The following is a 26,054-nucleotide window of genomic DNA, read 5'->3' as shown; positions in this document are numbered from 1 at the left end:
TCCTGCTTACTATTTTACTTCAGTCTCTCTTCTGTTTTTGTGTTCTGTAGATATATATTTCACCGCAATTTCTTTGTCATTTTTTGTAAATCTGTTTTGCTGCTGTTCTTTGCTTTTCCGGTTTTGTTTCCTGTTTTTTGTTTAGTTTGCAGGTCTGGATGCTACTTTCTGGAGTTTTTTTTTATTCTTAAGGTCGGCATGGACCACTTTGCGACTCGAACTTAGTTATTTGTTTCTTTTTATTGTTATTATATTTATTTCACTGTTGTAAAAGAGGCTTTTATATGACTTGAGTTTTTGCTCCCTTTTATTTCTTTTTAATTGGCTTTAAGTCCGGCAAAGCTTTTGCTGGTCCGGGCTCCCTCTTTTTTTTTTTCTTTTTTTTTAATTGTTCGAGAGGAAAAATAAAAAAAATGGCGGTTATTTGGCGATACAGAAATGCTCCCGCCAATGCAAAACGGCGGTACTAAGTAGTGTTGTGTCGTGAGATGCCACAACTGGCGAGCGCTAAAGGACGAGACTAAACTCATAAATGTTGCAAGTAGACAAAAACGGCTTGGAATTAGGACATCAAAAAAGTACGATGGTTTAATACCACGCCTATGCTCCGCCCGCGCAAAGTGGCAACTGTCACGGGATTTTTGCGCGGGCGGAGCATAGAAATAGCCGAGGAAACTGCGATCGCGTTAGCTTGCGTCGGAACGGAAGCGAAGTTTGTCATCAGTGACAACAAAGCTGCTATACAAAATTTTAGCAAGGGCAGGATGTCGCCCTTAGCAGCCAGAATCCTAGATCAGAAAAAGTTGGATAGGAAAATTTAAATAATTTGGACTCCTGCGCACTAAGCCGTCCACAGGAACGAGGCGGCCCACAAGCTGGCTCGAGATCTCTACAGCCGAGCCGCTACAGGGCCACTTGATGACCGAGGGAGCGGAGGGCGCTTGCTAAAATATGGGGAGATCACGCAGCACTAAGATTGGATCGTAGACTGGTACCCCCGCCAGACCCGAAATTAAACAGCAGACAAGCAGTCGCGTGGCGGCGACTGCAAACTTATACATATCCGCACCAGGTTATGGCGAACCACATGTTCCCTGAGACCAGGAGTGATAAGTGCAATCTTTGTGGGGCGAGAGGGACCCTCGACCATATGGGAATGCCCGCATTCTCCCAGGGGGATGCACAATATAGGCAGTAGAGACACCTGGGAGACCCTGCTGCGCAGCTCGGACCCTGAGCTCCAGCTCCTACTCGTCCAACTGGCTGAAGAGGCTGCTGGGACTCAAGACCTCCCAGCCTGCACCTGAGGCGGCGGCACTCGCCCTTTGACCTGCGTGTCGGGGGGTGGGTAGATCACCTTAATTATCTGTTGAAAATTAAAGTTTAGTCTATCCACCACGCCTAGAAAGTGAAGAAGATGGAAGATTATCCTGCGTCTCTCTCCCCGCGTCTTGTTTTGCCGATTTTCGGTTCTCTCATCCTGCTTTGCGAGTGCTCTGAAGCCAGCCAAATCAACAGATATCTAGCGTGCGAAGACCGCGATCGACTCCCATGTGTGAATGTGCCCTAAAGGGCGCCTGAAACGAGTGAGAAAATATCAAGAAACGAGGCCTTTTTGTTGGAAAATATGCCTTGCTGAGACGCTTTTACAAATTTCCGCAAATTGGCCGGCCAATAACGAACATATGTCGGAAGGTCGGAAGCACAATATAGCGTGTTGCAATTAGAGGCGCGATGTAGAATGCTTCTCCCAACTAAACCGCGGAATCCTCGCAGTTCAAATTTTGCACAGAAATGGTACTTTGTTGCTAGTATTTTTTAATACCAAATTTGTTTGGGGTACTTGCCTGATTCGATCATAAGAAGTCAGATGTTCTCATCTTATGCGGCGGCGACGACGCCTGACGAGCCGCTGCCTCAGCAATGGTACTGGTGGCGCCACCTCATGCTGCTTACAACTCAAACCTTCTGCCAGAAACGTTCGCCCCCTCTTTTCCTGCTACAGAGTTGTTGTAGCAGCATGAGGTGGCGCCACCAGTACCATCGTTGGGGCAGCGGCTCGTCTGGCGTCGTCGCCGCCGCATAAGATGGGAACATTTGACTTCTTTTGATCGAATCAGGGAAATACCCCAAACAAATTTCGCATGAAGTGGCGCCACCAGTACCATCGCTGGGGCAGCGGCTCGTCTGGCGTCGTCGCCGCCGCATAAGATGGGAATATTTGACTTGTTTTGATCGAACCAGGGAAGTACCCCAAACAAATTTCGCATTAAAAAATACTAGCAACAAAATGCCCTTTCTGTGCAAAATTTTAACTGCGAGGATTCCACGGTTTAGCTGGGAGAAGCATTCTACATCACGCCTCTAATTGTGCAACGCGCTGCACAAAAGCGCACCTAGTTATGGCTCGATTGACACATACCCGCACAGAACACCCCATTCGCGTCAAATTTCGTGAGTACAGACCAAATATCATAAATGAAGCACAACCATTTAATAAGAACCGAAATAAAATCACGAACGTACAGCACAAGCTTGGATTTCACTGGACTTCCGAGCCAGCGAGGCGGTTATGTAGCCTGTAGCGCACGGAGCACCCGTGCTTTTGAGACTATACGTACCTTGCCTTTGAAGCATGCTTTAAGAAACAACTTATGCTTCGGCATAAAGATTTGCTTTAGCAACGTCGAATTATGAAAACAAAATCGTATATTGATTATGCTAGTACAAAATGATGGTCAATGAGCGAGCCGTTTTATTACACACTGCTGGCAATACTTTTGCATTTTTTTTACATATTTGCGACAATATATGATTACACAGCGGACTTACAGATGCACTTCCTACACTATGTTCTCGCTCCCTTGAAAAACGCATTTCACGATCAATAGTTACTCATCGTCGTCTAGCTGTTCTACAGTGCAGACGTGAAAAAGCTTCTCGCCTTCAATTAAGTTTTAATTGAGGTAGCGAGCTGAGCCAGCAGCGTCCCGGTTTGTGCTTATAGTCACAGACGGCGCTGCCCATCAGGAGCTGCAGCGCCGCTCAGCGAAAGTTTCTACTGTATATGTATGGCCGGTCGACCAGATGGCAATGCCATCTGATTAAGGTTAGAATTACTATATAGGCTTTGCCAGAGTTCCGCGTTGCTTTTCTTTCGCCGCCAAGCAACCGTGTAGCGCCGTGAATCAAACCCTACGGGCATCCCGGCTACATTGCATCATCCGTCGTGAGTACGGCGTGCCGCGCTGTGGTGACGACATATTGTCGCATATCTCGACGCCATAACTGACACTAGTTATGAATGCAATTTCACCAGCGCTTCAGCAACAGAACCCTCCGACAATACTGAACCTCTGTACGATATAAACCCGGCCTTACCTCGAAAGTATCAAGAGAAACTACGGCACCTGCTCCGTCGCTACTCTAATGCATTTGCCAGATCATCACGCGTCGGTCGAACCCACCTTGCAAAGCACCGCGTCATTACAGACGAAGCTGTTCGACCACTCCGCCAGTCGCCTTATCGAGCTTCCCCTAAAGAACGTACTGCCATCCGAGACCAAGTGAAGGAAATGCTCGATAACGATGTCATTCGCCCTTCCCGCAGCCCCTGGGCTGCACCTGTGGTACTTGTGAAGAAAAAAGATGGCACACTTCGTTTCTGCGTAGACTATCGCCGACTGAACAACGTTACGAAAAAATATGTTTACCCTTTGCCCAGAATAGATGACGCCTTAGATCGTCTGTGCAACACAAGATACTTCTCCTCCATGGATCTCAAGTCTGGATACTGGCAGATAGAGGTCGATGAGAGGGACCGCGAAAAGACTGCTTTCATTACACCTGACGGGCTATACGAATTCCAGGTCATGCCCTTCGGCCTTTGCTCCGCGCCCGCAACCTTTCAGAGACTCATGGACAGCGTTCTTGGAGATCTGAAGTGGACGACATGTCTTGTATACTTGGACGACTTTCGAGGAGCACCTCTGTCGCCTAGACGCAGGACTAGAAGCCATCCAAACGTCGGGCCTCACTCTGAAAGCCGAAAAATGCCATTTTGCTTATGAAGAGCTGAAGTTTTTGGGCCATGTCGTGAACCAAGCGGGAGTTCTGCCGGATCCTGAAAAAACTGTTGCCATCGCCAATTTTCCGACGCCGCGGGACCAGAAAGAGGTGCCCCAGTAAACACCAACCCATCTATGAGACGGCTATAAACTGTCTTGCCAAGACAAGCAAGATGCCCGATAGATGTCTCAGTAGACCTCTGAGATGGCTACTAAACGTATATAATATGTCTTGACAAGATATACAAGACATTGCCAGATGTCTTGATATTTCTTGTAGTGATCTTGTAGCTCAGCTAATGCACCCACTTTTTTAGGCTACAAGACGTCTTGCAAGATATCTCCTAGAAATCTGGAAGACAAATAACTTACTAAACGTAAGTCAGTCTAGCAGATAGCTATAAGGCATCTTGCCCAATACAAACAAGTCACCTTATAGACATCTGAAGTGGCACCGAAGACAGCCGACAGACATTTAAAAGATGCTTTGACAAGATATGAAAGATGTTTTTATATGTCTTGGTACTTCTTGTAGCTGCCTTCTAGCTCAGCTAATGCACCCACTTTTTTAAGCTGCAAGACGTCTTGCAAGTCATCATCTAGAGATCATTAAAATAGATTCTGAATGTCTAAAATGAGCTCTAGAATCTCCTGCAATGCTCTAAATTATTTATTCCCAGCTATTTCTCGCAAAACAGTCTGAAATGCTTATGTATTTGCAGAGGTTTTCAACACCACTGCCAGACAAAAAATAAAGTCTCATCAGATGCTACAACTAAAGCTGCATTGCCGTCACACACCCACAGTGCTCTTTCACACATTCAGTTATGATGCAAGCTAAACTGATGTACAATTGTAAATCATTAATTCTCAGCACTACAACTGTTTTCTAGTAATGAGAACTGTATGTTTTTATTACAAAGCGTGCCACATTTCACTGTTAATGGCCATCAGGTGCTCTTTAGAAAGTTTGGTAGTAACTGCACCCAATGCTAGAAAATGAGATGAGTAAACTACAGAACTCTCTAATTTCCTCAACATTATACATTGCAAATAGGCAACTTAAACAATCTCATGCATGTTAAAAGCAAGGAAAGCCACAAGCAACAGTATGCAAATGAAAAAATGTGGTTCTCTGAAGCCTAATATTGTACCAAGGAAGAAAACACCAGAAAGAGCCAACTCATGAACACATGACATGTAAAGAATGATGAACATTGTCATTCATTCTCACAGACATTAAAACTGCAAACAGTAAGTGAGAACTGTACACATTCTTTGTTACAAAACATGCCACACTGTATGGTGGACAGCCATGGTTGGGTGCTCTTTGGGAGATTCGGCAATAACTACAAAAGGTGCTAGGAAACAAAATGTGTAAATCATATATTTGATTTTTTTTCAACAATGTGCTACGAAGTTACAAGCACAAAAACTAGACACTACAAGTGGTATGAAAATGACAAAATAATAATGCAGTTCTCTCCAAGCTTAAAATGATCTGTTTACAAAAGAATGACAACATCCATACTCCAAACAAGAACAGGAAATGACTAGAAATAAACAGGGCTAGGTATGCAAAAGTGTACAAAACTGGTTGAGTGGTTGAACGAACTATCTGCATAATGTTTGTACAAAATAAAACAAAGCAACAAATTCGAATGAAAAAGCTTCAGTATACAGAAAAAGGCGCTTTCACAAAGGACCATCATCACGTGTTGCATTTCATACTATATGTGCATGCATGTCACCAACTGAATGCTGGTCATACATACATCTTGTAGAAACTGCACAAACACTTGAGCAATAGGCACGACATCAAATCCATTAAAATATCTACACTGCAAAAAAAAAGAAGCCAAGACTGCTTCACTGCTGCTGTTCCTGTTAGCATGACTAGAATGCACTGAAAAAAAAAATGCAATGGATGCATGCCTGTCATAGTTACATTCTACTATCATACCTAAAAAGTACTAAGAAAAAAGGTAGCAGGTAAGGGTCATACATCACTCTACAAGAAACACTAGAAGGCACCATAAGGAAAAAAAAAGGAAGGAGCAAAAGGTTCGCATCCCTGTCATTGTACATACCAACCACTATATCCATATCAAAAGCTGTTTGCAGCACTACAAAAGATAAGGGCAGCATGAACCAGCCATGATGGCACCAACTGCCCTTACCTTTTGTAGTGCAGCAAACAGCTTGCGAGGAGTACAGAAGGCACAGCAAAAAAAAAAAAAAAAAAAGAGAGAATAAAATTCAGTGTTGCACACAGTGCTGCTCTTCACATTCTGCTGGTATAAAAAGAAGGAACTGCTGAGATAGTTGGTTTTCAGAAATAAAAAAGGTATTTAGCATAACACAGACACACACAAGAAAGAAGACACCACGTGTACTTACTACAACTGTTTATTTAGGGGAAAGCAGTCGATGCATAGCTTTCACTGCTGATGTGCACATGTAAAAGGAAACAGGAAAACAGCACCAATCTTATCAAAGCAGGTATGAGAAATATCTGTTCAGCCTCAAAGAAAAGCTGGAGTGTCACTGACACAGCTCAAACCTGTTTAATGTATAGATGGTATCCTCTGCTCCCTGAAAGCTTGCTCAGCTATGCCATCACATAAGCTACGAAAGCAAACAGGTCGGCTGTCAGAAGAGACATGGCCAGCATTTCGTAAAGTGCACCACCATCTATAAAATTCTACTATCATGTAGAAAAATCTTATTTTGCACAAGCAGGATTCTGCGTCAATGGCCAACTTAGGGAACATGCAAAAGACATTAACAATGAAGGTGAGCGACTTCTCTTGCACCGTAGGGTTTGCACCAATTGTGAAAACTGTGGGTAACGGCTCATGAAACACTAGAAGCCCTTCATATAAAAAAGCAGGTTACAGCTGTGTCAGCAGCAAACTGGTTTTTCTTATGAGACTGAAGAAAAATTTCTCACGCATAGTTTGACAAAATGGTGCTGTTTCCATGTTGCCTTGTACCCGTGCGCATCACCTGAGTAGGCTGTGTATATCGGCTGCTTTCCAGTTGTAAGTGCTGATGGTGTCCTCTGTCTTGTGTGCGACTGTGTTACGCTAAATAGCCTGTTATTATGCATGGAGAAAAGGCATTGAAAAAAAAAACAAGGTCTGAATACCACTGCCACCATTCTGGCATGAAAGCATCGTAAAATGAGGGAGCTGGCATGGGTTGTGCATCTGTTATTCTGTACAACCCTAGAGGGCAGAGAAAATTGAAAAAAAAAAAGAAAACTTCTGGCGCTATCAGATCCACTGCAGTCAGTTACAAATTAAGAATGAAGGGGCGAATATCCCTAAAAGGAGGCTTTTCTGCCAATCAGATCGTTCTCAACACTGGTACCACTTCAGCCCTTGTCCACAGCTAACTAGGCTGGGCAGCTTTTTCTTTATCGGTACTGAACACCAGCTGCACTGCCTCTTTTTGTCACCTACTGCCATGAAAGGGGGAATTCCTTTGTGGCTCAATTGATTGGGAGGCTCCTCTCTGTCAATTGTTGGAGGCCTACCTTTGCAAAATTCAAACTTGAGTTGTAAATGAGCACAGAAGGTGCCTTGATCCCAGCTGCTTGCTATTGTGGCACTGTTCATGGTGGCTGTGCAGCGCCTTTAGATGTGGACTTGGTCTTTGTCACAAGGCAAACACCAACCACTCTTTTGTGACCTCGGCAAAACTAAGTTTCATTGGTGTTGAAGGCTTTCCATGTCACACCTGCCAGGATTAAAATCAAAAGCACGATTTAGATATATGAGCTCCCAAACAGAAGGAAAAAGTCCCACTGTTGGCAACTCTAAGTTTTTGGCACAGTCAAACCATACCTGTGTATTCAGTCAGTAGCCCGCGACTGCCCAGTGAGATGTCAGTCCTGTGGCCCTCATTGCTAAGTTGTGTTTGCAGCACAGACAGGAAAAGGATAGTTGCTAGGCAGCCGTGGAGGTGGTGGCAACCTGCAAGGTGTTCCAATGCTTTAAAGATTTCTTGTGAAGTTTAATAAAGCAAATCACTGACTACAAAACATAGGATAAGAATTTAACCTCAAAATATGTCACATAAGGTTGAGAGTACTGAGTACACAATAGAAATATGTTTAACCAAGACACGCACTAGCAGCACAAAATAGTGCTGAGTATAATATATGTATATTAATAACTCCTTGATGACCTCGAAGGCTAAAACATTTTCTTGTCTTCACCAACAGACACACCTTAAGAGAACCACCATTTTCCTGATTTATACATTTCTTTTTTTTATTGAGAGTCACTTTCTATGCTGGGTAAGGTTCCTGCCTCTGAGTTTACTAAGTATTTCATTCGACATATGTAGAGAAGAAATAAATCTATGTATCATGTATCTATGTATGGATGCATTACCTATGTATGTATTTATGCATGTATATATGTAGGTACCTATGTATGTATGCATCACCAGGTTTTCCTAGAACAAATGAAAGCAATATTTTAAACAGCGAGCATGCACCCAGAGCAAAAAAAAAAAAGAATGCATAGCTCACTTGCTTGAGCTGTTGGGTAAGTGTTTTATTTACATGAAAATTCGCGCAGACACAAAATAACAAGAGCACCAAACACAGACACAACAGCACAATGTGAAAAAGAGCATTAAATTCTAAATTCTAAAGTTAATTCTAAGTTAAATAATTCTAAAGTTAAAGCTCAGCTACTTTGGTCATCTGATGAGAAGAGAGGAGTCGCTGGAGAAAGATTTGATGCTGGAAAAGGTTGAGGGTCGCCGGAGAAGGGGTAGGCAGCGAACGCTATGGTTAGATGGCATCCTCGAGGCACTGCAGATGAAGTTATGTGATGTTAGGAAGATAGTGAGAGACCGGAAAGCGTGGCGTGACATGGTCCATAGGGTCACGAAGAGTCGGACATGACTGAACGACTGAACTGAACTGAAATTAAATGAAGGTATTTCACCTTTGATGCCAAACACCTGCGCTTCGGGAGGAGTCCATATGCTATCAAAAGGTTTGCGTGGAGTCACAGCTTTGTTGTTGAGGACAGCCAGAAGGCATACACTGAACCCATTTATAACATGGCTACATTCTATACGCCTTACAAGTAAGTTATGATTCAGTACTCTCTTTTCTTTTCCCAGTTCTGGATAGGAAGAGTCTGTTGGCCCTGAAGCAAGAAAACAAATGAAATTGATATGTTTTTGTGTATTATAATAGGCTTTTCGTTATATGAGGTCCGTCCGAAAGATTTGCTTTCGCTTTCTTTCTGTACCAATTCAACTGAAGCTTAATTTCTTAAAACATTTCCGCCAATAAAAAAAAAAAAAAAAAACCTGAGGACCAAAGCAAATAGAGCACCAGCACATCACACAGCATGCAGTTCAGGAACTTAAAAAGAACTAAATTGTGCTTTCTGACTATATGAAAATGTAAAATCACTTAATCACGGCAATGTAATGGCTGACTGTAAACGTTTTATGAACTATTAAAATTAAATCACTGCAGAATGTTTGTACGCCGTTCCTATCTCGCTATGTGTTTCAACTTGTGCCTGTGAACAGGCCGAGAGTATTTTGCTAGCAGATGGGAGAGTCGCTGTGGCCAGAATGCACCTTACCCTCCCCTCTAAGGCGGCTTATTGAGATCGTTCTCTTTCTTTTTCGCAACCGCGGCATAACATAGCGCGTATAGAGCTCTGTAGGCTGAGAAACAATGCACGGCTTCCACTCGACGGTGCGTATTTTCTGCATCTTGCTGCAGAGTGAAGGCCACACTAAGCATGCAGACTTTCGTGCTCAGTTGTGTTTCCTGGGAAAGCGTTAGAACCAGCGGCAATCAACGAAAGACGTCGGATCGCCAAGCTCATTTTGAAGAATAACATCGCGAGGTTCCGCCGCCAATGGCAGTTCACGAAACGCGGCGAGTGGAATTACAAGCGAAAAACCTTCCTGCATGCACAAAACTGTAGATGCGCCATAAAACCGCCTTTCGTACTGACTAAACGGTCCGCGCGCGCTATCTTGCTCGCCCATACAGCCTGCGCCGGCGGATGCAAACAACGGTCCTTGCAGCATTTTTATCGGAAAAAGAAAACACTCAGTCACTTTACTGCTCCATTAAGTGATTCATTTAGAAGAAACAATTTCTTACTCACCAAGCGAAGCTTGCCTTGCAGCCAGAAGTAGCAGCCGCTGTGCGGGATACATTTTCAACGCAGTCACAAACCAACGGTCTAACGTGCAGACACGACTAGACACGACGAAAATTTGAAATGGTCAGCCGCCGAGCAGCGCATTGATACAATAACTTTAAAAACAATAGAAATCTAAAATATATTTCATAAAACAAGCTATACAAGTAAAATGTAACTGTTGCTTATGACGTATTTGTTTCAAAACGGTAAATACAACCTGCGTCTTGCGTAATTATTTTGGCGCACTATTTTCTATCTCGCTGTAAAGAGGAGGAGTGCGAAAAGGCCACGGCGCGCGAAGTTTGGGAATGGCGGATCGTGCATAGCTGGCGTTCCGTATTAACATCGGCGCAGCAAATCTTTCCTCTGTGCGAACTACTGGCTTTTATCTCACACGGATACATCGCTAGCTTACTTTGTCGTTGTGAACACTCGGAGTTTGGAGTCTTCCGGTGGACTGGACTGCGCCCAGTGAGGTCGAACACAGTACGCGTGTGGCTATCGGCTGCAGAAATGAAGGTGTCAGCGGCTTTTGTACATTATGTTCAGATACCCATCGCCTAAACAGCATTTCTTGGTGCCATATTGGTCCTGCATGCTGGAAACAGCCCAAATTGCATGCTTAATTCAAAAGCGCAGGCACTTTGGATACAGTATTTTGCAAGCTGAAAAATTGCTAGAACAAACCTTCGACAATTTATACTTAGAGTATGCAGAACAGTGTTGTCCAGTTAAATTGTGTACATATTGCACTATAGGCGCATATGTGACCCTGAAACGTCTTGTTAGGAAGTATGGTAGACTTCTGAAGCAGAACTCTAGAAGACATCTGGCGTTAGCCGGCTAATAACTGTCTTGCGTAGCTGAAGACATAAAAATTCTTCACTAGACAGATTCCAGACATCTTGCCGATGATGTCTTCTAGACTAGCACCAAGCAACGTCTTGTAGATGTCTTTGATAGCTCAAGATATATGTGACCAATATAGACATATCAAGACAGCTACAGGATATTCTGTGCTCAGTGGGGCGACGCTTTCTTGGGCTATGTGCATATTATCGACGTTTCGTGAAAAACTTTTCTAAAATAGCCGCCCCCCTTACACTTCTTACTAAGGCTGATATGCCGTTCACATGGGGCGACCAGCAAATGGACGCATTTCAGGAGCTTCAACGTCGCCTGCAGTCACCTCCAGTTCTAGCACATTTCGATGAAACCGCAGACACCGAACTCCACACGGATGCAAGCAATGTTGGTTTGGGCGCTGTCCTAGTACAGATACGGAATAGTGAACAACGTGTGATCGCCTACGCTAGTCGGGCTTTGTCTAGGACTGAGACAAACTACTCTGCCACTGAAAAGGAATGCCTGGCCATCGTGTGGTCTATTTCGAAGTTTTGACCATACCTGTACGGCAGACCCTTCAAAGTGGTGACCGACCATCACGCGCTTTGTTGGCTGACAAGCCTTAAAGACCCTTCTGCGCGTCTCGCCAGGTGGAGCCTACGACTTCAAGAATACGACATCACTGTAACCTACAAGTCAGGTCGTAAGCATTTAGACGCTGACTGCCTGTCTCGTGCTCCTGTACAACCAGCTTCGGACGCCTCAGGTGACGACGACGCATTTCTGAGTGCAATTAGTTCAGACAATTTTGCCGATGACCAACGGAATGATCCCGAACTTCGCCAGGTAATCGACTTTCTTCAAGGTGCCGGCAGCATGGTCCCTAGCCCTTTCCGTCGTACTTTGTCTTCTCTGTGTCTCCGTGATGGTGTTCTCGTCAAGAAGAATTTTACAGCCAACAGTCGCCAATACCTCCTCGTTGTACCAGCAAGCTTAAGGGATGAGATTTTTCAAGCCTGCCACGACGAACCCACATCCGGCCACCTGGGAGTCACTCGAACGATATCCAGAATTAAAGAACGGTATTACTGGCCTCGTTTGTCAAGCGATGTAACGCATTATGTTCGAACTTGCCGTGACTGCCAACGTCGAAAGGTTCCGCCTCTGAGGCCAGCCGGTCTTTTAAAGCCCATTACGCCACCGTCCAGACCATTCCAGCTAATAGGGATGGACTTGCTCGGACCGTTTCCTGCTTCCACCTGTGGGAACAGGTGTATTATAGTAGCTACTGACTACCTGACCCGCTACGCAGAAACCGCTGCTCTTCCTTGTGCTACCGCTTTTGAAGTTGCGAAATTTTTCGTTCTTCAAATTGTCCTGAGACATGGCGCACCAGAAGTACTCATCATTACTGACAGAGGAGCTGCAGTTTCTGCAGAGCTCATCCAGCATATCCTTGTTCTTAGTCGCACCAATCATCGTCGCACGACTGCATACCCCCCGCAAACAAACGGCCTGACAGAACGTTTGAACAAGACCATTGCCGATATGTTGTCAATGTATGTGGACGTCCATCACAAGACATGGGACGAAGTATTGCCGTATGTAACATTTGCATACAATACCGCCGTTCAGGAAACTACCAACATGACTCCATTCAGCCTAGTTTACGACCGACAAGTGACGACCACGCTCGACGCCATGCTGCCCCACATAGACGAAAGTCCAAATGATGATGTCGCCTCTTTTCTACAGCGTGCCGAAGAGGCCCGTCAACTTGCACGGGTGCGAATACAGCAACAGCAAGGCCGAGATGCACAACGCTACAACCTGCGGCGGCGGACTGCAGACTATCTGCCAGGTGACCTTGTCTGGGTTTGGTACCCCATTCGACGACGCGGACTCAGCGAAAAACTCTTGCGCCGTTATTTCGGTCCCTACCGCGTTCTTCGACGCGTTAGTGAACTGGACTATGAAGTCGTTCCGCACGAGGAACCAGAGCCCCGGCATCCCAAGCGTTCTGAAGTGGTCCACGTGGTCCGCTTGAAGCCTTTTCATGCCAGATAGCAGCCCCTTTTACTCTGTCCCTCTTTCAATCTAGCATCGGGACGATGCTTTTCGCACGAAGGGGGGGGGGGGGGGGGGCTAATGTAGCATGCGTTGACGACAAAGAAGCGCAGAAGTGTGAGAGGAAGAAGAAATGTGCTAACCTCGAGCCTGAACTCTGACGCTGTTCGTAGAACCTTTGCCACGCCTCGGACCTCGGACGCAACTGTAAGGGTCGCTGTTTACGCGACAATATGCCGATTAGAATAGCCAAAGTAATTCCTTCTCGACTGATTGGCTCCTGCAAAGAAAACGTACGGCTTCATTGCACAACTTGGTTGCTTATACGGTACTCTGGCAAAGCCTATATAGTAATTCTAAAGGGCCTGTCACACTAGCGCGACACGGCGCCGATTTGGTCTGCCAACAGAGCGTACGTCTTCCTGATGTCTGCGTCTATGTCACACTGCGCCGACGGAAACAGTCGGCCGACAGTCGGTGTCGGCGCCGCGTCGCTCGCAAGACGGCTGTCGGCAACACTAGCGAGACAACGAGCGAAACCTCTCACCGATTAGGACTTCTCACTCTCTTCTTGTGTCATTATTCAATTCGCTTTCTTAATCCTTTTACTTTTTCTGCCATGCGAGATTCTCCTTTCTACACCGACTCCCGTTTTTGTTTTACTTGTTTTATTCTCATAAAATTAAGGGACGCTTTTGCTTTTATTCTATTTCATAAATTCGACCATACCAAAACAAGCGCCTCACCAGTCATGGTTATGGGCCGAGACTGAGTACTGACCTGTGGTGGTTGCCGGATCAGAAAGGCAGTGTTCGAAAAATAAAAGCTGTCCACGGCGAATAAAATACAGTATATTAAAAGCAGAAAAAAAAAGAAAAAATATATTTACATGTGGGATCGAACTTTTGAGGAAACGGATGTCGGTAGGTGTTGATTGGTTTGTAGGGTTTAAAGGACTATAGACACCAATTCTTTGGCATTTTCTTTTCTTAATGATGCTAAGACATTCCTGTATTTGGACCACTACGCGGTTTTCGCTTACGGTCGCAAAGTAATGTTGAATTTTTTTTTTTTCTAGTCTGTTTCGGTTTCAGCAGCCGAGATGGCTGTGATGTCACAATCAAGTCTAGCTAGGTGACGCATGGCATAAAAAAACAGCGATATATTCGCTTACTCTTCATCTTTCGTGATTGCTGTCCTTCAGGCAGGCTGGCTTTAGTATTCTGGTAAATTAAAACGACGCAGGAAAGATTATATCGCTGTTTTATTCATCGACTTGACTGACGTCACAACAATCGCTTGACTGTTGAAACCGAAACTGGTCAGAAAAATTATTCAGCGGCCGTAGGCGAATATCATGAGGCAATTCATGTAATGTTTTACGCATCATTACAGAAGATGCAAACACAAAGTGAAAAATCGTCTGTACCCCTTAAACGTCCCAAAGTGACTGAGGGTATGAGGGATGCCATAGTGAAGGGTTCCCGAAATTTCGACCACCTGGGTTTTTTTACCGTGCACCGACATCGCAGTGCACAGGCGCATTACTTTTTCGCCTCCACCGAAAAGCAGCCTAGATTCAACGAATTGTCCTTGGTGTAGTCGAGCGCCCTAACAACTCAGCCACCGTGGCAGGGCTCAAGAATTGAAGGTGCGCGGTCCACGCCAAGGGGATTCGGATGGGCTTTTCCCGACGCTCCCACTCCGCTGCACCTGCCAACCACCTCACAGTGGGGGCCAAGTGCCATGAAAACTGGTCCCCCGGACACCCTGCCACAACGGCCGCACCATGAGGGATATCGTCCAGATCCGCGCCGCGAGAATAAACCCAGACTTCGTACGACCAGCCACAAGTCTATTTGCGTACCTCTTGGGCAGAGGAAATGCTCACAATGGTACCGAATGCGAGGCTTTAATTATCACCAATGTGGATTTCTCTGCAGATTTTAGAGCATGCAGCCAGAGTCGTGGCAGGCTGTAAGACCAAGAGATTTATCCTCACATTGTTGATCTGGGCGATGTCCGTATTGTGGCAGTGGTCAGGGGGTTGCATCCGGAAGCAAAACAGCGATGCGATAGCGCATCTAGCTGCTTTTCAGACCACACGGGCATAGAGTTAATGTATTAACTCTATGCACACGGGGGAGTTCTGCCCCGTTTGGAAGGAAAGGGTTGGCGGGTGCAGCGAATGGGTAACATCGGGAAAAGCCCGCAGTATTTAATCACATTGAAGTGCGCGTCATATCATGCTCCTCCCCGCATCTCAGCATCCGACAACAGAGGCAATGTCCGAAGCCGGGTCAGCGTGCCATGCACTTTTTTTGTGGGAAGCTGGTAGCAGCGTTGCTGAGCCGGCCCACCGGCGGCAGCAAGGCAGAAGCAGCGGAGCTTCTCCCTCTGTGCTGCTGCTCTTCAGTGCCACCTTTGATATCCTTTGCAGTTATCTCACACAATAAGCACCAACGAAAATATCATTGCAGAGTTTCAATTGAGCCCGCATACAATAAACGTGGCACACATTCCAGTCATTTCACTTCCCAGAAGCACATCAAGTGAACACCATAAGAATTACATCATGCCTCATTAAAATTTGTTACGTAGCAATACAGTGGTACGCACACTAAATTACCTGTCATCCATTCCAAATTACTTCTCACAGCCATTGTTATCCCATGCAATGGTAGTTCACAGAATTATCTGCTTTGCACTACACGCTACAACCATCCCTAGCATACAGAACTCGCGCCGAAAAAACTCTAGCACACTGCCACGCAATGTTTGTAGCACCGTAGCGCAAGCTGAAGAAATTTATGATATGCGAGGCATGTGCACAGTGACAGCCAGGTCCCAGCATACCATCTGCACTCACACATAAGCTGTTTTGGAATAAAAAAAAAAAAAAAAACTTACCTGTAAAGAACACAAGTCATGCACTTAGTTTTACTAACACCGATGAGGCCCGAGCCAAGCTGAGCTGACATTTTTTCACCTTAGAACTTTTAACAATCACTTGTAGGCGCAATAGGTTTTTCAACACTGAAGACACTTCTTTGCTCATTTGTCACATTCACAGTCCAACCTTTTCAAGAATTTTTACTTGGCTTTCATTTCTTTTCCACTCTTTTCTCCCTTCGTTCCCCTCCCCGCCATGCAAGGCAGTCTACTGGGCATCACCTAGTTAACCTCCCTGCCTTTCCGCTCTTCGTTTTAAGGCGAAAGCCTTTAATGGCTCATGCTCCCTGCCACGATCGTGTCCGTCCGACAGTAACATTTTCATTCAGTGGGAACTGATAAAGATAGGAGAAATAGAACGGTTGCATCAGATAGCGGAGGGAGAAGATGAACCTAGAAGCCAAGTTTGATAACCAGGGTGCCTAGCAAGCCACTATTTTCAAAATCTCACTTTTCAGGGTTTTCCTTGATTATTTCAGTTCAAATTCACTGATGAAGAGGCTCAAAAATGTAGCTGATGACAATGAGCATAGACTGATAATTCACAACAAAAAGCTATTATAAATCATATTCCGTAATTTACTTTAATGAAAGGCTGTTAAGAACGTCAAATGTTTACCGAAATTTATAACCACACTGATGCCAGCCTCAGAGCACACGAGCCGCCCATCGCACCAAAAACCAAGCCAATCTAATGTGACTGCGCGCGTTCAGCAGAACAAATCGTCAATCCCTTTTGCGCTGACCGCTGCTGGCGCTGTTATTCCAGGCATTTTGTCGCAGCGCTTCTGCATATTTGAGCACCCAACTCATGCGCGTATTGGCTTGGCACTTCTATTGTGGCAGTTCAGCCATGCGCTGGCGTCAAAGTAACTTATCTAGGCTCGCCTTGCGGCACGGCCGCACGCTGGCGAGACAGGAAAAAAAACTGCATGAACATACTTGGTGTACCAGCTTAAAATGAAAATGCACTGAAGAATATTTTGTGCCATTTTCCTTGATTTAGCAGAATTTTCTATGGTTTCTCTGACATTTCACAGACTTTTTGTGGTGCATAAAATTTCCAATTCCTGATTATAGACACCCTGTTAACTTTAGAGTAACTAGATATAGTAAAAAATGTCAAAATTGCGTCGAAATAGCGCGGACGTCAACATAGCCATGGGAACAGTGTGATGTCACAAAGTCGTCTCCATGTCTAATAATCAGAACTGATGTCGCATACGACCATGACGTCACCAAGAGATTCACGCATATATGAAACTGACCTCGCCGGGCATCCGATCCAGGCGTCCGTACGGCGCCTCTCATTTGGCGCTTCCTCGTACGTGGTACCACATAGCATACAGAAGCAAACGCAGTACAACAGGCATCAGCGGTATTTCGAATTGGTGTACAGGAAAGAAAAGGCACATTATCTGTCACAATTCTCCATGGACACCTTAACCATGCCGCAAGGAAAGGTGGAAGTGAAAAAAGATGCCATAGTGGACAGCTTCGGACCACAGCGTAATAAAGGCTTTCGTCTCATCGCAGTTTAGTGGTCCAAAGTGCCCCCTAGAAGTTTTCTCTTTGTTTGGGTTTTAACAAAGCCCCAACAGACACTGACACGTCTGTTAAGACATTGTATTGTGCATTGTCTGCAACACAGCTTTTAGCAAAATATAGAATGTGAGCTTTATGTCAGCTAGTTTACCAAGAAACCAGCCGCATTCTTGATGCACTTCTCTCTCGAAGGTTAAAAAAAAAAAGAATTTTATTAGGCAGACAATGCGGGAGGTGGGGTGGATAGACACTTTTCAGGCAGTCTTGGCTCGAATGGCTGCACGCTTTCCCGTAACAGCTTGGAAACCCGATTTGATGCTCACAACTGAACACCTCGAGCCACATTTTTCGCACTGGAGGAAGAACAGTCGCGTGTCCTTCTGTAGGATGGTGTCTGGAGACCGGCAGGTATGGCACGTAACATACTCCTCTGGACAAATAAAAGCAACAGAAAGGACTTATGTTTAACAAGAAACCAAGTACAGCACCTTCTAGTCTTAAAGGGACAGAACACTGGCCAAAATATGTCATGAGATTATGGTGGAGATCAAAAAATCTTGCTTCATACAGTACAGATCGAGCACTACAATATCAAAGAAAAGAGGCTTTACAATTTTAATTTGCCATTGAAAATCGCATAAAAACAACTGGAGCACTATGTAGTAGAGAAACCCTATTACTTTCAGTGTAGTACTGCACTTGACTACATGTCAGCAAAATATCGATGATTTTCGCAACTGCACACTTATTTTTTCTACTAGGAGTGCTTGTCATAATTACATTTTGCACTTTCTCCATTCTGTCCTCAAATAAAAACCACATCTCCTTTCGCACCGCCAGAGGTATGCTTTCAGGTTTTGCCACTAGATGATGCCACAATGTTTGCAATTCCGTGAATGAAGTGATGATAGTGCCCACTAAAACTTTCGTTCACGAGGCATGCGTTTTTGTGTCGTAACAGCATTGAGTGTGAAACTGAAAAGGACGTTACTCTACGCAAAAAATGCCTGATTACTGTCTGGCGAGTGAAAGTTATATTTGTTTCCGGTATGTCATTTTTGTCGACTACCAGTCGTCATCGCGGTCGCTGCTCATGGTTTCCAGCATCGGACTACATAAAAATGGGTGCATGCACTGATCGAAAAATTCTCAGTAAAAATTTTCAACAGCGTTTCTAACAAAACCGTAATCTAAGATTTTAGACATCAATCATCCCACCGTATCGAAAAAAAAATGAGACCTAAATTCCAGTGTTCTTTCCCTTTAACTATTAGCCTATAAAGCATTCTGCAGCTATCCCATAGCACACCACTGCAAACTTTGAGCCTACCGTTACTGCTCTGCCAGGTGACACCACCATACGTGCATTGCGCAAGTGCGCGCGCGTGCACACACACACACACACGCACACACACACACACACACACTGCCGCTCTGCCAGGTGACACCACCATACGTGCATTGCGCAAGTGCGCGCGCACACACACACGCACACACACACACACTTTTTCTTATTCTTATAGGTGGCACCAATGAAATTTTAATTCTCAAGTACTCTATTATTCTACAAACATTACTCTGTAAATACTACAGACATGTTTACATTTTCCTGCTTTTTTTTCTCTTCCTTTGAAAAGTTCAACGGTAACCATACATGCTGCGGAGTGCAGAGATGACACAATAGCATGACAGTGAGACTTCTAAGTGTGAACCTTAGTCTTGAAAGCATAACCGAGAAAGACATTATACACTAGACTCCCTCTAAGACCAACTTGAAGGGATCAGAAATTTGCTTGGACCAACCTGTGATTTCAATCCTATCTGAGAATTGATCTAGAGCTCATAGCAACAGGAGTATGCCAAATTAAGTAAAAATATTAGTACAGCCAAGCTTGCTTATAATAAATACTCATTGAAAGAAGACGATGTGACCATGATAATGCACACAGGGGATATAACTGCAAACCAATTTTTCTAACTTACAGGGAACCGAAAAATGGTTTGGTTGAGGTAATTGAACAGTATGAGAAATTGTGAACTTCAAAAATCTCTGCCGCAGAAAATCTGCTTTAAAAATCGTGAACGTCATGTGACTCCTGCTTTTTGTCTGCAAATAATAATATTCGAAAGCGTTCAAACTGGAATCTAGTTTACGTTAAGTCCCTTTCACCTCACGTCTCTAACACAAGACTGCGACGTGGTCACAATTCATGACTCGCCCCAATGCTGTTCTATGTGATCATGCAGAGTGAGAAGTGTTTCCCAGGGCAGCGACTGCTGTGAAAGCCGATAGGGAATCCAATAAAAGTACAGCCCCCAACTGCACCTGCACCCCCTCCCCTCCATTTGCCCCATGGCACGCGTATCCTGCCTCTTCCCCATTTCAACACTACTGGACAGCTCTGGCAGGATGGAGAAATAGGCCACCCTATTGAATTAAACAGCAACAGCAACAATGAGGTACAAATAACCAAGCCTAAAAGCCAGTCCAGTCAACTGCCCATTTAATTCCACGATGACGCTTTCCAGGGACCTGAGAGCTGTGCATTTGTGATGGCAATGCCTGTTTGCATCTAGTGTGGTTCAAAAAGCAAACCTTTGGTCAGGAATACAGTCTTCACGACACTACTGGCATCTATTTTTGACAGAAAAATAACTTTTGGATTGCACAAAGTCTAAAATATGAGTCATGAATATGTGCACTGTCCTATGAGCCCGACAGTTCCTTAGAAAAAGTCCAAAATATTGTTAATTGGTTTGTGGAGTTTAACGTCCCAAAGCGACTCAGGCAATGAGATGTCGTAGTTGGAAGGGGGGGGGTTCCGAATATTTAGACCACCTGGAGGTTTTTTAATGTGCACTGACATCACACAGCATGCGGGCAGTCGAAAATATAATAAAAAGAATTACTGCAGCCCGAAAACTGATTAGCTACTACAGTAGGTGCGGAAGATACAGATGAATGTCCGCAAATACAGAATTTGTCGCATCAAAGATGCAAGTGCTGCGAACTCAAGTGACATAGCAAGCTGCACGGCCCCTACCATTGTCTTACATATGCATCGAAAAATACTGATCTGAGTTTTAGTGCAGAGTCCGCAAAAACACCTGTTACTCAAGGAGTGAAGAATAAGCAAAAAAGTTTGCTTTTCTCTCCAAAGTAGGAAGGATTAGTGTCATGAAAACACACTAAGAGGCACCAAATTCACTGGTGAACTGAGACATCCTTCATCAGCAAGCCATCCAAGCCTGCCTTGTGGCTATCAAATTCAGACCAGTCCACTTGACGCAAACATCCAGATACAGTTACATCTCAATATAAGGAATCACATGGGACGGCAAAAAATTACTTATTATTTTGAAATATTGTTGATGCCAGTGGTCAAAACCTAGGTATGAAAATGACGCACCTTGGCACTAGGCACGTGCACATACAAGCAAAACCTCAAATGAAAATGCTGCACTAAATTCAAAGCTGACTAACTTTAAGAAATCAGTTCTGCTTTCAACACACACGACAGCACACGACACCTTCCACTTTGTACAACACTTCATCGGGTATGTGATGCACCAAGCGATGAAAGAGTGGACTTTGTTCATGCACAATAAAACACCGAAGTTCAATAAGGTTTGGTTTGTGGGGTTTAACGTCCCAAAGCTAGCAAGGCTATGGACACCGTAGTGGAGGGCTCCAGAAATTTCAACCACCTGGGGTTATTTAAGGGGGGACACGGGGATCAAATCGCGATAATTTCCCGAAACATCAAATTTTAGAAAAGATCAGATTCGGAATCTAAAAGACCTGTTCAATCACATTGCATAAAAAAATGGCTTCAAAGTGAGCTTAAAAATTATTTTTGTGACTGCTAGTAGCAAAAAACTGGCCGAAATGTCCGCGAAAATGGTCGATTACCGAGCGCAATAACTCCGCTCCCCATAACGCCAATCGCGAAAGTTTTGGTACCACTAGAAAGCTTGTTTCACTGCAGTACGCCTCCCATCGGAGCCACATGTCTACAATAAAAAATAAACACACAAACGTTAAAAATGCGAAGGCCTCGCAGAGCCACTGAGGCGCTGATTGGTCGCACCAGTCACGTGACGCTCAGCGCGCTATTGCACATGGTGCTTGCTCCCGCCTCATTCGCGCACACTTTTGTCAACTGCTTGGTAGTTCGTTAATCCACGGCTGCCGTTGTGCATTTTCTGTCACCCCCACTGTTGTGCGAGGCTTCATCTGTGTGCCAGCGATGCAGCGGCGTGCGGTGCAGAAGTATAGGACGGAGTATGTGTGCGGGAAGCACAAATGCAAGCCCTCTATCCAGAAAGAGAAGCGGTCGGCGGCAAATAAATCGGATGAAGTGAAGACCGGGCTGGATCAACACTTCTCGAAAAGTATCAGCGCATCATGTGGTAAAAGAAACGAAAGCGGCGGTGAAAGCGATAAGGATATTGCACATTCATTCTGACGCAGTACAGTTCCAACAAACGGAAGTCTCCAGGCGCACGGAAAACTCGAATGATACAATTGCGCAGCCGCATGGACATGCCGATGTACTCTGTGAAGATCACGGAGATAAATCGCGGAAGGCCGACCCGCCCTTGGAATCAATGCCAAGAAGTGAACCCGAAGACTGTGCTGTCAACCAATGTCGCGGTGCAGTGCCAACACGGGGAAAGTTCCATCTTGGCAATGGCGGGTGACGCTGATGCAGCGTGAGCTCTCGAGTATGACGGCGAACATTTGTGTAATCAGAATAGCACCATTCCATGGCAGCTGCGCCCGATATCAATTCCCAGCAGTGAATCAGAGGTCCCGGCTCCATGGGCTGCCAGATTTATGGCAAATGTTTGCCTTACCCGATTCGCACCATTCAGGTGCCTGGAACCGCATTCTGTGGCTTTGGAAACAACCCAGACGGAAACGTGCAGAGTAGCGATACAGTATTTCAATCCAGAGGAGTTTTGATGGGCAAAAAGTGGCTATGCAACTTAAATGTCAGTTTTCTCAAAAGTGCTTTTTGACCCGACTGGCCTGCTTGCAGAAAGCGTAGCACGGCAATGGCTTGATGGATTTTCATGAGGTTTGCTGCATTACATTCTTTGGTAAATTCTTTATGCAGTGACATACCCATATTTTAAAAATATGCTTTTTTTTTTTTACTTTTTAGCTATTTTGAAATGGTGAAAATGAGTGCATTATGCAAGCATGGATGCAATGTTGTGTAAAAAAAAATTAAGGTTGATAAAAATATTTGGAGAATGGCATCATTGTTTACCAAACTTGCAAAAAGAAAAAAAAAAAAAAAACAAGGTAAAAGCTCATAGTTAGCCTTATATTTTCTGGCACTGATGCAGCTCAATCCAAGTTTGAAAGCTAGGGTCACTCTCTGCTAGTCGCCAAGACAGAATGAGAGTATGATGCAATCCAGCACAAGCCCAGCATAAAATTCTATGATGCAGCCTACACCAATATAAGAGGTGTGGCCTCATGTAAGCCACGTGCCATCATAAACGACCGTGATGTTGCCTGGGCTGCATCTTGCTGTAGACGTCCTTTACTGCGAGTACAGCATCTGCAAAAATGCTTTGTGCAAATTCCTCTGCTCCCGGTTTGAAGTTTTTTTTAGATGTTTCCGATAGGTTTTCTTATACAGCCCACGATGTGAGACGTTCATTGTAGCCCAAAAGTCATTCAGGGCAGTGGGCCCTTTTCCAATGGTCTTGATAGCTTGCATAGCTCTTATATTCACCTCAAAAGCCCTTCCTTCAGATTTTATTTTTGATGGCAAACGTAAATCAATAGGGTCACAAGCAGCACAGAAAAGCACCAGTTTTACTGCTAGGCCCAATTTTGTCTCATGCTGCACTGACAAACTTTATTTACCACAAATTGAGCAGCATGCACGCCCTATTAGTGAATTCATTGCACTAGCCTGTATTTATGTGAACTGATCCTCATCTGGGACAGATTCTTTTGTCCACTGCGTGAACCCGAACTTATGCTCAGTGTATCACGGACACTGCACGCTTCCTTCTTAGCTGCTTTCAAAGACACAAATTGAGGTTCCAGGTGCATCTGAATGGTGCGCATCCGCTTAGGCAAACGTTCGCCATCGTCCTGAAGAGCTGGCGTTGCATCGCCACTCCCCAACGCGAAAAACGAAACTTCTCTAGCGGTGGAACTGCTCCAAGATGCCGTGGCTTGTTGACGGCCCCGGGTCTTCGTATTCACTGCCGGGCGTCAATTCCGGGTGCAGGTGCCCGTGGAATATAGGAATGCGGTTAAGCAAACGTTCACCGTCGTCCTGAAGAGCTGTCGCCGCATCGCCACTCACCACCGTGAAAACGATACTTTTTTCGGGGTGTAACTGCTCCACGACGTCACGGCTAGTTGACGGCCCCGGGTCTTTGGATTCACCGCAGGGCATCAATTCCGAGCGTAGGTTGACTTCCGAAGACACATCGGCGTGACTGGATAGCGACGCGGTCCTCGGTTCATCTAATTCAGTTGCTTCTGGCCACTTTTTCGGAATAGAAGGCTTTCGTTTACGGTTCCTGTACGCATACTTCGTCCGTTACTTCTGGCCCGTGCGACGCTCCATCGCAGGCACACAGACGAAGCCACACGCAATAGAAGAGTTGACGAAAATGCAGACGTTCAGCAGCAGTAGATTCACAAACTACCGACTCTTTTTAAAGCATGCTTAAAGTCAGTGGCTTGCCAATTCAGCAGCCACTCATAGGGCATGCTGAGTACCACGTGCTGTGCAGCGATCAATCGGCGCATAGCTGTGGCTTTGCGGAGGCCTTTGTAGACAAGTGGTTCTACCCGGAGAAGTACTGCGGTGAAACGAGCTTTCCAGTGATACCAAACTTTACGTGGGCAACGGTGAAAGCGCGGCGGTATCCCGCTCTGAACTCCGTCATTTTCGTGCAGATTTTGGCCATGTTATTGCTACCCCTAATCAGAATAACCTTTTTTAGGCACACTTTGAGACAGTTTTTGGCAATATTGTTTTTTAGGAGCGATAGAAAAGGCCTTGCAGAATCCGAATCTGCCCTTTTCTAAAAGTCAATATTTCATGCGAATTTCGTAATTTGATCCCCGCGTCCCCCCCCCTCAATGCCCCAATATAGTCCGACGTTTTTGACGCGACTGGCAGAACTGACGACGTCGGCCACGGTATGTCAGCTACGATGGGCGCGTCAGAAAACTGCCGCCTCTACAGTCTGGCGCAGCTGGCATTCACGGTGTCGCGGAGCGCATGCGCACAAGATGCCCTCGAGGGCTGGTACGTTCTGGTGTGCATTTTTGAGCAGATGACAGGGCACCTGCAGGGAGGAACTGGCAGCCTATCGAGGCACTAATCACTATCGTGATCAAGGCAGTGATGCAATGTGTTTGTTGCGAATGTTCAAACGGCACAAAGCATTTACAGCCAGCCGCCCAGCCCAGCAACGGCCTGAGCCCGAGTCGACGATGGCTACGGACGGAACAATAATGATAGTGCACGTGAGTGTTTTACTGAAAAATACTAATCATCATTTAAGTATCTGTACGATAACAGAAGAGTTAGAAATTACACAGTCATGAGGATCACTTTCTCGGTCAGCCACAGTTCCTGTAGAATTCCATCAATTTCGCGAATTCCCAGGTTGTTGAGCCGCTGACGTTCCGTGTGGCGAAATCGACAGTCTTCGATTCCAGAGTGTACCGGTCACAACTTTATGTGAAGCCGCTTCCGTAGTTTCTGGTATTCTTCCATTGAATGATTCAGTACTGCAGATAAGGGAAACAACATCGTTACACTTCCTCGAGCACTGCATTAAAACGGACATGACACATGCACTGCAGCGAAGAGCTCACAGCTGTGCCCAGCCATACTGCTGACGGACTGCATCCCAGGCATTTCGTTTTTTGCTCTCAACGTCTCTGTAGTCAATCCGTTTGGTATCATAGACGCAAGGATGTACTCGAATACCTTCTAGCAGCTTTTCCGCAACAATGTCTGAAACGCGCACGCTGTCGCTGTCTGCATAGCAAGCCGCCATCTTCACTGTGTGTGAGGAATGCTGGGATGCGTGGCCGGCGTGGTTGGCGAGAAATAGGAGACGTTTTATTTGCGCGTCAGCGACGTTGGGCCACGTCGGCTCGCGCTCGCTACGTCCGTCACGCCATGTCATTGAAGTATAGGCCTCGGTTTTTCGCCGACATGCGCGCGCATTACGTCAAACTATATTGGGGCCTTTAACGCGCACCGACATCGTACAGCACACAGGCATCTTGCTTTTCACCTCCATCAAAAAGCGGCCGCTGAGGCCGGGATTTGATCCCGCATTCCTGGGAACAGTAGTCGACCGCCGTACCACTGCG

At 45.3% G+C, this 26,054-nt stretch overlaps 1 protein-coding gene and 1 long non-coding RNA gene across 3 annotated transcripts in view; both read right to left on the bottom strand.

The window, feature by feature from the left end:
• Positions 1–5,507: 5,507 nt before the first annotated feature.
• Positions 5,508–10,345, bottom strand: LOC146203272 (uncharacterized). Its single transcript, XR_014703833.1, has 3 exons — positions 10,229–10,345; positions 7,919–8,047; positions 5,508–7,811 (listed from the first exon to the last, which is right to left on the bottom strand). It is a non-coding gene; the product is annotated as an uncharacterized LOC146203272 (long non-coding RNA).
• Positions 10,346–17,844: 7,499 nt separating this feature from the next.
• eIF2beta (eukaryotic translation initiation factor 2 subunit beta) overlaps positions 17,845–26,054 on the bottom strand; it is a 55,145-nt gene continuing 46,935 nt past the window's right edge. For both annotated transcript variants that reach the window (XM_084588643.1, XM_084588644.1), the window contains exon 9: positions 17,845–18,107. In XM_084588643.1, the coding sequence (XP_084444769.1) occupies positions 17,932–18,107 (176 nt within the window). In that variant the 3' untranslated portion in view covers positions 17,845–17,931. The remainder of the gene's footprint in view (positions 18,108–26,054) is intronic.

Source organism: Amblyomma maculatum, chromosome 1, assembly GCF_055883805.1.
Source record: "Amblyomma maculatum isolate TAMU_Amacu chromosome 1, ASM5588380v1, whole genome shotgun sequence".
NCBI lineage: Eukaryota > Metazoa > Arthropoda > Arachnida > Ixodida > Ixodidae > Amblyomma > Amblyomma maculatum.
The sequence above is the reverse complement of the archived record's forward strand: the minus strand, read 5'-3'. Positions and strand labels throughout refer to the sequence as shown.